Source organism: Rattus norvegicus, chromosome X, assembly GCF_021556685.1.
Source record: "Rattus norvegicus strain SHRSP/BbbUtx chromosome X, alternate assembly SHRSP_T2T, whole genome shotgun sequence".
Taxonomy (NCBI): Eukaryota; Metazoa; Chordata; class Mammalia; order Rodentia; family Muridae; genus Rattus; species Rattus norvegicus.
In genome coordinates this window covers 50,578,115-50,591,690 of record NC_141554.1, presented here as the reverse complement: position 1 = coordinate 50,591,690, position 13,576 = coordinate 50,578,115, and the positions used below count along the sequence as shown (strand labels likewise).

At 39.5% G+C, this 13,576-nt stretch overlaps 1 protein-coding gene across 1 annotated transcript; it reads right to left on the bottom strand.

Moving 5' to 3' along the window:
* Positions 1-7,219: 7,219 nt before the first annotated feature.
* Positions 7,220-8,883, bottom strand: Fam47a (family with sequence similarity 47, member A). The gene is given in 1 exon segment (NM_001408917.2): positions 7,220-8,883. A coding segment is annotated over 1 exon segment (1,296 nt). The 5' UTR covers positions 8,810-8,883; the 3' UTR covers positions 7,220-7,513.
* Positions 8,884-13,576: the final 4,693 nt, after the last annotated feature.

Genomic DNA, 13,576 nt, shown 5'->3' with positions numbered 1-13,576 from the left:
TCACAAAAATCCCTGAAAGAATTGTAGGAAAACAAAATCAAACATTGAAGGAATTAAAAATGGAAATAGAAGCAATCAAGAAAGAACACATGGAAACAACCCTGGATATAGAAAACCAAAGGAAGAGACAAGGAGCCATAGATACAAGCATCACCAACAGAATACAAGAGGTAGAAGAGAGAATCTCAAGAGCAGAAGATTCCATAGAAATCATCGACAGAACTGTCAAAGATAATGTAAAATGGAAAAAGCTACTGGTCCAAAACATACAGGAAATCCAGGACTCAATGAGAAGATCAAACCTAAGGATAATAGGTATAGAAGAGAGTGAAGACTCCCAGCTCAAAGAACCAGTAAATATCTTCAACAAAATCATAGAAGAAAACTTCCCTTACCTTAAAAAAAGAGATACCCATAGGCATACAAGAAGCCTATAGAACTCCAAATAGATTGGACCAGAAAAGAAACGCCTCCCATCACATAATAGTCAAAACACCAAATGCACAAAATAAAGAAAGAATATTAAAAGCAGTAAGGGAAAAAGGTCAAGTAACATATAAAGGCAGACCTATCAGAATCACACCAGACTTCTCGCCAGAGACTATGAAAGCCAGAAGATGCTGGACAGATGTCATACAGACCCAAATGGCAGCCCAGGTTACTGTATCCTGCAAAACTCTCAATTAACATAGATGGAGAAACCAAGATATTCCATGACAAAACCAAATTTACACAATACCTTTCTACAAATCCAGCACTACAAAGGATAATAAACAGTAAAGCCCAACATAAGGAGGCAAGCTACACTCTAGAAAATGCAAGAAACTAATCGTCTTGGCAACAAAACAAAGAGAATGAAAGCACACAAACATAACCTCACATCCAAATATGAATATAACAAGAAGCAATATTCACTGTTCCTTAATATCTCTCAACATCAATGGCCTCAACTCCCCAATAAAAAGACATAGACTAACAAACTGGATACACAACGAGGACCCTGCATTCTGCTGCCTACAGGAAACACACCTCAGAGACAAAGACAGACACTACCCCAGAGTGAAAGGCTGGAAATCAACTTTCCAAGCAAATGGTCAGAAGAAGCAAGCTGAAGTAGCCATTCTAATATCAAATAAAATCAATTTTCAACTAAAAGTCATCAAAAAAGATAAGGAAGGACACTTCATATTCATCAAAGGAAAAATCCACCAAGATGAACTCTCAGTCCTAAATATCTATGCCCCAAATACAAGGGCACCTACATACGTAAAAGAAACCTTACTAAAGCTCAAAACACACATTGCACCTCACACAATAATAGTAGGAGATTTCAACACTCCACTCTCGTCAATGGACAGATCATGTAAACAGATATTAAACAATGACATAGACAGACTAAGAGAAGTCATGAACCAAATGGACTTAACAGATATTTATAGAACATTCTATCCTAAAGCAAAAGTATATACATTCTTCTCAGCTCCTCATGGTACTTTCTCCAAAATTGACCATGTAATTAGTCAAAAAATGGGCCTCAACAGGTACAGAAAGATAGAAATAATCCCATGCGTGGTATCAAACCACCACGGACTAAAGCTGGTCTTCAATAACAATAAGGGAAGAACGCCCACATATACGTGGAAGTTGAAAAATGCTCTACTCAACGATAACCTGGTCAAGGAAGAAATAAAGAAATTAAAGACTTCTTAGAATTTAATGAAAATGAAGGTACAACATGCCCAAACTTATGGGACACAATGAAAGCTGTGCTAAGAGGAAAACTCATAGCTCTGAGTGCCTGCAGAAAGAAACAGGAGAGAGCATATGTCAGCAGCTTGACAGCACACCTAAAAGATCTAGAACAAAAAGAAGCAAATACAGCCAGGAGGAGTAGAAGGCAGGAAATAATCAAACTCAGAGCTGAAATCAACCAAGTAGAAACAAAAAGGACCATAGAAAGAATCAACAGAACCAAAAGTTGGTTCTTTGAGTAAATCAACAGGATAGATAAACCCTTAGCCAGACTAACGAGAGGACACAGAGAGTGCGTCCAAATTAACAAAATCAGAAATGAAAAGGGAGACATAACTACAGATTCAGAGGAAATTCAGAAAAGTATCAGATCTTACTATAAAAGCCTATATTCAACAAAACTTGAAAGTGGACAATTTCCTAGACAGATACCAGGTACCAATGTTAAATCAGGAACAGATAAACCAGTTAAACAACCCCATAACTCCTAAGGAAATAGAAGCAGTCATTAAAGGTGCCCAACCAAAAAGAGCCCAGGTCCAGACTGGTTTAGTGCAGAATTCTATCAGACTTTCATATAAGACCTCATACCAATATTATCAAAACTATTCCACAAAATTGAAACAGATGAAGCACTACCGAATTCCTTCTATGAAGCCACAATTACTCTTATACCTAAACCACACAAAGACCCAACAAAGAAAGAGAACTTCAGACCAATTTCCCTTATGAATATCGACGCAAAAATACTCAATAAAATTCTGGCGAACTGTATACAAGAGCACATCAAAACAATCATCCACCATGATCAAGTAGGCTTCATCCCAGGCATGCAGGCATTGTTTAATATACACAAAACCATCAACGTGATCCATTATATAAACAAACTGAAAGAACAGAACCACATGATCATTTCATTAGATGCTGAGAAAGCATTTGACAAAATTCAACACCCCTTCATGATAAAAGTCCTGGAAAGAATAGGAATTCAAGGCCCATACCTAAACATAGTAAAAGCCATATACAGCAAACCAGTTGCTAACATTAAACTAAATGGAGAGAAACTTGAAGCAATCCCACTAAAATCAGGGACTAGACAAGGCTGCCCACTCTCTCCCTACTTATTCAATATAGTTCTTGAAGTTCTAGCCAGAGCAATCAGACAACAAAAGAAGGTCAAGTGGATACAGATCGTAAAAGAAGAAGTCAAAATATCACTATTTGCAGATGATATGATAGTATATTTAAGTGATCCCAAATGTTCCACCAGAGAACTACTAAAGCTGATAATCAACTTCAGCAATGCGGCTGGGTATAAAATTAACTCAAATAAATCAGTAGCCTTCCTCTACACAAAAGAGAAACAAGCCGAGAAAGAAATTAGGGAAACGACACCCTTCATAATAGACCCAAATAATATAAAGTACCTCGGTGTGACTTTAACCAAGCAAGTAAAAGATTTGTACAATAAGAACTTCAAGACTCTGAAGAAAGAAATTGAAGAAGACCTCAGAAGATGGAAAGATCTCCCATGCTCATGGATTGGCAGGATTAATATAGTAAAAATGGCCATTTTACCGAAAGCGATCTAGAGATTCAATGCAATCCCCATCAAAATACCAATCCAATTCTTCTAAGAGTTAGACAGAACAATTTGCAAACTCATCTGGAATAACAAAAAACCTAGGATAGCTAAAAGTATCCTCAACAATAAAAGGACTTCAGGAGGAATCACTATCCCTGAACTCAAGCAGTATTACAGAGCAATCATGATTAAAAACTGCATGGTATTGGTACAGAGACAGACAGATAGACCAATGGAATAGAATTGAAGACCCAGAAATGAACCCACACACCTATGGTCACTTGATTTTTGACAAAGGAGCCAAAACCATCCAATGGAAAAAAGATAGCATTTCAGCATATGGTGCTGGTTCAACTGGAGGTCAACATGTAGTAGAATGCAGATCGATCCATGCTTATGGCCCTGTACAAATCTTAAGTCCAAGTGGATCAAGGACCTCCACATCAAACCAGATACACTCAAACTAATAGAAGAAAAACTAGGGAAGCATCTGGAACACATGGGTACTGGAGAAAATTTCCTGAACAAAACAGCAATGGCTTATGCTCTAAGATCAAGAATCGACAAATGGGATCTCATAAAACTGCAAAGCTTCTGTAAGGCAAAGGACACTCTGGTTAGGACAAAACGGCAACCAACAGATTGGGAAAAGATCTTTACCAATCCTACAACAGATAGAGGCCTTATATCCAAAATATACAAAGAACTCAAGAAGTTAGACCACAGGGAGACAAATAGCCATATTAAAAATTGGGGTTCAGAGCTAAACAAAGAACTCACAGCTGAGGAATGCCGAATGGCTGAGAAACACCTAAAGAAATGTTCAACATCTTTAGTCATAAGGGAAATGCAAATCAAAACAACCCTGAGATTTCACTTCACACCAGTGAGAATGGCTAAGATGAAAAACTCACGTGACAGCAATTGGAGAAAGAGGAACACTCCTCCATTGTTGGTGGGATTGCAGACTGGTACAACCATTCTGGAAATCAGTCTGGAGGTTCCTCAGAAAATTGGACATTGACCTACCTGAATATCCAGCTATACCTCTCTTCGATATATACCCACAAGATGCCCCAACATATAAAAAAGACACGTGCTCTACTATGTTCATAGCAGCCTTATTTATAATAACCAGAAGCTGGAAAGAACCCAGATGCCATTCAACAGAGGAATGGATACAGAAAATGTGGTACGTCTACACAATGGAATATTACTCAGCTATCAAAAACAATGCCTTTATGAAATTCATAGACAAATGGTTGGAACTGGAAAATATCATCCTGAGTGAGGTAACCCAATCACAGAAAAACACACATGGTATGCACTCATTGATAAGTGGCTATTAGCTCAAATGCTTGAGTTACCCAAATGCATAGAACACATGAAACTCAAGACGGATGATCAAAATGTGAATGCTTCACTCCTTCTTTAAAAGGGGAACAAGAATACCCTGGGCACGGAATAGAGAGGCAAAGATTAAAACAGACACAGAAGGAACACCCATTCAGAGCCTGCCCCACATGTGGCCCATACATATACAGCCACCCAATTAGACAAGATGGATGAAGCAAAGAAGTGCAGGCAGACAGGAGCCAGATGTAGATCTCTCCTGACAGACACAGCCAGAATACAGCAAATACAGAGGCGAATTCCAGCAGCAAACCACTGAACTGAGAACTGGAAGAGCTTGAAGGGGCTCGAGACCCCTTATGAACAACAATGCCAAGCAACCAGTGCTTCCAGGGACTAAGCCACTACCTAAAGACTATACATGGACTGACCCTGGACTCTGACCTCATAGGTAGCAATGAATATCCTAGTAAGAGCACCAGTGGAAGGGGTAGCCCTGGGTCCTGCTAAGACTGAACCCCCAGTGAACGTGATTGTTGGGGGAAGGTGGGTAATGGGGGGAGGATGGGGAGGGGAACACCCATAAAGAAGGGGAGGCGGAGGGATTAGGGGGATTTTTGCCCGGAAACCGGGAAAGGGAATAACACTGGAAATGTAAATAAGAAATACTCAAGTTAATAAAAAAAGAAAAAGAAAAAAAGAAAAAAAAGAATGTGTGTGTGTGTGTGTGTGTGTGTGTCTTTGTGTGTCTTTGTGTGTCAAATTGACTTTATATCACTTCTAATGGGCCAGAATGGCGTGCCAAGCAGCATCAGGGAACTCTGGTTTTGCCATTGAGCTATCATTTCAATGACATGGCTTTGTTATGAGGGAAGGGTGGTGGATTGGCTTCAAGTAGTCACCATGGTGTGCTACACACACTGGTAGAGGCCAGCACCTCTTTGTATCTAACTTTGCCATCCAGGGATAATTGTCTTGTATCCCAGAAGTCTTTGAAGGTTTTTATGGCCCTGAGATGTGAATTATTAGCCAGACCGAAATCCTTTCTCTTTTTTTCCCCTCCGTAACTGTGTGCAGTACACTCTATTAATAAAGTTCTGTTTGTTATCCCATGAAAAAAAGGACATTACTGAATGCTTGTCCAATTGACTTGAGAGCTAATAATAATTTATAATTAAATAATATTGTAGATTATTACATTATGTAATTTTTATTATTAAATTAAGTGATTTGCTAAAGTAATATTGATTGTGATAAAGTATTTTTAACCAATATACCCTAAGGTACTTAAGGAAAAAGATCACAAACTATGAATTACTCCTAAAAGATGAGTAGAAACATATGTATAGTAAAGCCTTTTTCCAGCTTTAAATGAAATGTATAGTAAAGTCTTTGTGTCTGTCTTTAAATGAAGTGTTTCAGAGAAATCTTTGGCATGTTTGGGTTAATTAATAAAGCATGAGAAATTGTTTTGAGACTTTTGAACCTTGAAGAAAGGTCTGTCTTGAGAATCTATACTTGGTGCTATATGAAAGCATGCAGCTACACCATCCTTAGTCCTGAGATACTCCTGGAAAACCTGGAGTTCTTATTTTTGATTATGGCTAGCCATAGTCAAAAGGGTCTGAGGTTTGTGGGGGTTGTCTGCTTCTATGAGCAGCAAGGGCAAGATAACTTGGAACTTTTGGTAGTTGGAACTTTTCCCAGCCCCACTTAACTTTGATGTTTGAATAAAGGAAGTGGAATGAGCTAGCTGGGTTTCAGTCTTTTCTGAGAAGGTTCAACCCCTCTGCTCCTTCAGAAAGGGAAGGCTTAGCATATTGGTGAGCTTCTGTCTCTACTCTGGAACCTATGTCCAACATGAATCAATAAGACTGTTTGTAAAGAATTGATTTGAGGAGCTGAAGAGATGGCTCAACAGTTCTGACTGCTTGTTGCTCTTGCAAATGACCCAGGTTCAATTTTCCAGCACCCACATTGGACCTAATAATGTCAATAACCCCAGTTTTAAGGGAGTGATCTGAAGCTCTATTCTGAGTTCTACATGTTTATCAGCTCCTGAATGCATATGGTGCATATACATAATACACTTAAGCTAACATTCATACACATCAAATACATTTTTATAAAAAGAATATGTGATATGTTACAAATTGATGGATGTGGGGAAAGGATTTTTGCCCCTTTTTCTTTATGGCTTATTTGGTTTATACTATTTCTTCAGATGGGTCACAATTCCATGCAACTCCAGATCCAAGAAGCTGATACCTTAGACTTTTTGGGCATCCACACAAGCTACTTTCACAGACACACATAAATATGACTAAAAATAAACTAAAACTTTTCTTTAAAATAACAAACTGAAAAGAAAATAAAGAAAAAGACATTGATTCAGCTGGAGCTTCAATCACTAAAATTATTTCCTTAAAATTGTCATTGAGCTGAAGCTACGGGAGTTTTCTTTTCTTTTACATAAATAATTATAGTATTTTAATATTTATCTTGTGTTGTAATCAATGACACTGAATCTAACAGTAATAATCCAGATTTTTATTAATTTTTGTATCTTATAAGTAACTGATGTGACTATGCCATATTCTCAATAGTAAATAAATTTAAGCACTGTATATATGAATGTTGATCTTGTAGTTGATAAGATGTTTATGCAGGCACAGAAGTCCACTTGAGTTCATTGAGAAATGTTTCTAAACATGAAGTCTTACATCTAAAAAGATGGTCAAATTTAGTGGTATCTTCATCATATATATTCTGTTCAATATTTGAAATGAGAGTAGAATAAAGTCAAATAACATGAAAAACCAGCTAGTCATTTTCATCATCATAATCTTCATCCTTTTGCTGCATGATCAATTCATGTGCTTTTAGTACTCTTGGTATCGGAGTGTTGACAGTGTCGTAATTCCATCCTTTCCTCATAAACAACTTCTCAAGAATGGTTGGCATATTGTAGCCTTTGCTTATGATGAAATCTTTAAAGGCAATTGTTCCATAAAGATCTTCAATGATGTCTGGTTTACCAGGTCTTCCACCTTCAAGTTCAAATAACTCTTCAGGGTCCAACAAAGGCTCATCATTTACTAGCTTTTTCCATAGATATGGCTTCAGGTACCATGCACCGTATCTTATCTTATCCCTGGTGGGCTTGTAAGGATCAATCGGTTTTCGCAGTTTCCTTTCAAAGTTTGCCTCCTGTATGGAGAATCTAATCTCCTTCACTTTGCTAAGCCTTCTGCATAACCTGAGATCTGTAGGGAGCAGGCTGATTTTCTTGATGGCAGAGTCAGTATAGACTGGTTTGCACTCATAGCCAATATCGAATTGTTTCATCATGAAATGTTCGTCAATGCCCAAGTCTCCAAAGGAGTCAACCCATGCACAGAAGTCATAGACTCCTTTGGGTATGTGCCGGTAATAAAGAGACTCCTTGGCAGGGTTCTTTTTGCGAGGCTTTTTGTCATGAAGCACACCATGTTTACGTGCCCCAGGAAACTTGGGAGGTTCCCGCTCTTCTTGTTTTTCAGGGTAGTCCTCAGCCACACTAGGCAGATGGACAGATTGAATAGATTTTCTGCTGACCTCACATTGATTCAATTTCTCCTCCAGCTTCTGGTCAGTGTCCAGAGCTTCCAGCACATTTTCTAAGAAATCAATATCGCTAGGAACTCCTTCCTCCAGGGGCCAGAAGGCCAATGGATGCTGGGTCAGGTTTGCTTCTGTTTTCTCCACAAAGGACTTACGAGCTTGCTGAGCCAATGATAGAGAAGAAAACAGGTTTACGTCTTGACACCGTTTTTGCTTACTCTTTTTCGATCCACGGTGGACTTGATGAGTAATTGTTGGGAGAAAACCCTCTTTGGGGCCCCGAATGATCATACCTTTACTAGGCGGACAGCCCTTCCTGAAATCATCCAGCCCTTCCTTCACAAACACCCAGCGTCGGCCATCAAGAGAGGTAGGGAACTTCAGTTGTTCCTGTTTGTGCTTCGCAAAACACTTAGAAGGCAACCTGTCCTTGAACCAGGGCTTGCTGGTCATTCCCAGAGGCATTGGCTGAAGCACTTGCCGGGGGCGATTCCATGGCAGCCACTGCTCCCCCATGGTACCCCTGAAACTGAGATAATTGCCGCAGCCTTACAAGCTTGTTTTGTTAGGGCTGCTCAGGTTGCTAAGAGGACCACGTGGCTGAAATTCCACTAGAATGGGCAAAACCAAGTGCTCGCCCACCCCTGCCACCCCTTAACTGGCTCCTTCCATTCTGTTCATCACTTCATTGCTCCACTAGACTAGGGGTGGACTTTCTAAGTGTTTCCTTCCTAGACTATTTTATAGACTACCTCTAAAATATTTTATTTACTTCTTTATATACTTTCATTTCAGTAATAGTAGATTTTCTAACTTATGAAAAAGCATTTTTCCATTTGTATATGTGTTCTTTTATTTTTCTTGGAATTATTTTGTCGTTTTTAGTGTATATCTGTCACAATGTTTTTCCTTCTCTGATATTTTTCCAGGTATTTCATGGTTTTCATACTGTCATGAGTGGCATTGAGAATCAAATTTAGGAAAGCATGTACTCTACTACATCCTTACTGGTGATGAATCTGTTCTTTTCCGAAGAGCAAAGCAATACCTCATTATATAGATCAACCAGACTCAAACTGATTCTTCCTGATGCATTTTGGCTAGATTTTGTTTATTTTTCTTTTTTTGTATATTTGTTTTATTTGAGCTTTTGTTATGGTGTTTTTCCATTTGAGAACAAGTTTTGTTGTGTACTTAGGGCTCGTAGGCATGATACTGTGTAGATCAGGCCAGCATACAACTCTTCAAGAAGGTTGATTACAGGTGTGTATTATCACACCCGGTCTTGACTTATTTTTTTTTTGGTCAAATATTCTTTCTTTTTTTTTATCTGTATATGTATATATATATATATATATATATATATATATATATATATATATATATAGACCAATAATAGCAGTGTGTTATGCATCAACAGCAGCAACAGCTTTTCCAGGTTCTGCAGTCATCTGAACAAAACTGTAGAGACATCCAGCACACTCCATTAAAAAAAAAAAAGTAAAAAAACAAAACCCGAGAAAACAGCACAGTTCTGTTACTCTTGTGGTACCTGGCAGCATTTTTTTTTAAATTAGCTTCTCAATCATCATCTGGAAAGAAAACATTCCCAGCAACATCATTAAAAACAGCTCTGATAAAGCACGGTCACTACTACGTATCATAAAGCAGGTACAAGCTATTTTACATCCACAGAGGTATGATACAGTACTGTCCTACATCTATAATACTAGAGGATACAATTTAAAAGGCATTATTTGAGACTTGTTTCTACTTTTCCAGCAGAGGGCCCAAAGGATGGTGTGACACAGCTTTGTAAAGAAACATACTCTAGACAGGATTTCCTTTCACTAGTGGCACACTTCTAAGGATTCATTCTCTCCATGAATGTCAGCTAAAACCGTTATTAAAAAAATGAAATATCCCTAGAACAAAACCGTATAACCACCGGATTCACATGACGATGACCTAGTGGAGACAAGCTGGACCTCACCTTACCAACAAGCTATCAAATCTGTTATGTTTAAACAGTGAGACCTCCAAGGAAGGAGATGCCAAGTAGTGCTTCAAAGCTTCGGACCACAATCAAACACAGCATCCTTTTCTTTTTTTTTTTTTTTTTTTTTTTTTTTTTGATTTTTTTTTTTTATTAACTTGAGTATTTCTTATATACATTTCGAGTGTTATTCCCTTTCCCGGTTTCCGGGCAAACATCCCCCTCCCCCCTCCCCTTCCTTATGGGTGTTCCCCTCCCAACCCTCCCCCCATTGCCGCCCTCCCCCCATAGACTAGTTCACTGGGGGTTCAGTCTTAGCAGGACCCAGGGCTTCCCCTTCCACTGGTGCTCTTACTAGGATATTCATTGCTACCTATGGGGTCAGAGTCCAGGGTCAGTCCATGTATAGTCTTTAGGTAGTGGCTTAGTCCCTGGAAGCTCTGGTTGCTTGGCATTGTTGTACTTTTCAACAGAAGCAGAAGCTCATCTGAATATGCTCAAGGATGCTGACATCAACATTTAATCATCTCCTCACTCATCCAGGAAGAAGGGGAGATCAGTTACTACTGTACTTTATTGTGTTCAACCAAATCACCATGTTACAAAAATAGCAAGCTGCCATAATAAAAAATATGGCTCCTCTATCCAGCACCAGATAGCATCATTTTACTTTCAAGCCTAGAAATTGCACACTTGTATATAAACCAACCGAAGATGAGGATTGAGAGTTCATCTTGGTGGATTTTTCCTTTGATGAATATGAAGTGTCCTTCCTTATCTTTTTTGATGACTTTTAATTGAAAATTGATTTTATTTGATATTAGAATGGCTACTCCAGCTTGCTTCTTCTGACCATTTGCTTGGAAACTTGTTTTCCAGCCTTTCACTCTGAGGTAGTGTCTGTCTTTGTCTCTGAGGTGTGTTTCCTGTAGGCAGCAGAATGCAGGGTCCTCATTGCGTATCCAGTTTGTTAATCTATGTCTTTTTATTGGGGAGTTGAGGCCATTGATGTTGAGAGATATTAAGGAATAGTGATTATTGCTTCCTGTTATATTCATATTTGGATGTGAGGTTATTTTTGTGTGCTTTTCTTCTCTTTGTTTTGTTGCCAAGACGATTAGTTTCTTGCTTCTTCTAGGGTATAGCTTGCCTCCTTATGTTGGGCTTTACCCTTTATTATCCTTTGTAGTGCTGGATTTGTAGAAAGATATTGTGTAAATTTGGTTTTGTCATGGAATATCTTGGTTTCTCCATCTATGTTAATTGAGAGTTTTGCAGGGGAGCTGGCATTTGTGTTCTCTCAGGGTCTGTATGACATCTGTCCAGGATCTTCTGGCCTTCATAGTTTCTGGCGAGAAGTCTGGTGTGATTCTGATAGGTCTCCCTTTATATGTTACTTGACCTTTTTCCCTTACTGCTTTTAATATTCTTTCTTTATTTTGTGCGTTTGGTGTTTGACTATTATGTGACGGGAGGTGTTTCTTTTCTGGTCCAATCTATTTGGAGTTCTGTAGGCTTCTTGTATGCCTATGGGTATCTCTTTTTTTAGGTTAGGGAAGTTTTCTTCTATGATTTTGTTGAAGATATTTACTGGTCCTTTGAGCTGGGAGTCTTCACTCTCTTCTATACCTATTATCCTTAGGTTTGATCTTCTCATTGAGTCCTGGATTTCCTGTATGTTTTGGACCAGTAGCTTTTTCTGCTTTACATTATCTTTGACAGTTGAGTCAATGATTTCTATGGAATCTTCTGCTCCCGAGATTCTCTCTTCCATCTCTTTATTCTGTTGGTGAAGCTTGTATCTACAGCTCCTTGTCTTTTCTTTTGATTTTCTATGTCCAAGGTTGTTTCCATGTGTTCTTTCTTGATTGCTTCTATTTACATTTTTAATTCCTTCAACTGTTTGATTGTGTTTTCCTGGAATTCTTTCAAGGATTTTTGCGATTCCTCTCTGTAGGCTTCTACTTGTTCTCTAAGGGAGTTCTTTATGTCTTTCTTGAAGTCCTCCAGCATCATGATCAAATATGATTTTGAAACTAGATCTTGCTTTTCTGGTGTGTTTGGATATTCTGTGTTTGCTTTGGTGGGAGAATTGGGCTCCGATGATGCCATGTAGTCTTGGTTTCTGTTGCTTGGGTTCCTGCACTTGCCTCTCGCCATCAGATTATCTCTAGTGTTACTTTGTTCTGCTATTTCTGACCGTGGCTAGACTGTCCTATAAGCCTGTGTGTCAGGAGTGCTGTAGACCTGTTTTCCTGTTTTCTTTCAGCCAGTTATGGGGACAGAGTGTTCTGCTTTCAGGCGTGTAGTTTTTCCTCTCTACAGGTCTTCAGCTGTTCCTGTGGGCCTGTGTCTTGAGTTCACCAGGCAGGTTTCTTGCAGGGGAAAAGTTGGTCCTACCTGTGGTTCCAAGGCTCCAGTTTGCTTGTGGGGCACTGCCTAAGTCCTCTCCGCGGTGGCAGCAACCGGGAAGATCTGCGCCGCTCTTTCCGGGAGCCTCCGTGCACCAGGGTTCCAGATGAAGTTTGGTGTTTTCCTCTGGCGTCTGGATGCGCACAGAGTGCAGTCTCTTCTGGTCTCCCAGGCGTGTCTGCCTCTCTGAAGGTTCAGCTCTCCCGCCCACGGGATTTGGGTGCAGAGAACTGTTTATCCGGTCTGTTTCCTTCAGGTTCTGGCGGTGTCTCAGGCGCAGGGGTCCTGCCGCTCTCGGGCCCTCCCCTACGGGAACCCAGAGGCCTTATACAGTTGCCTCTTGGGCCAGGGATGTGGGCAGGGGTGGGCAGTGTTGGTGGTCTCCTCCGCTCTGCAGCCTCAGGAGTGCCCACCTGATCAGGCGGTGAGGTCTCTCTCCCACGGGGTTTGGGAGCAGAGAGCTGCTGCGGGCCGGGATCCGCGGGTGTGGGACTTCCGGTCCAGATATTCTTTCTTTATATAAAAATATATTAAAATCTATAAAAAATTCTACAGCAATACTTTGTTTTTTTCTATGAGTGCTTTGTAGAAATGTACTTTTTTCACACTTGCAATATTTTGATTTTTTGATATTTTATTTTAAACTTCAGTATATAATGTGTGTACATGTTGTCCATGGAGTAGAGAAGAGGGTGTCAGATCTCCTATGACTGGAGTTACAAATAGTTGTGAATTAGTATGTGGGTACTGGAAAAACCTAGGTCCTTTGGAAAGGTGGTCACTGATCTAAACCAATCCCTGAGCCATCTCCCCAGTCCATCATTTGCAATATTTTGGATGGAAAATTCAACGTGACTCTAGCTTATGGTCTTTGT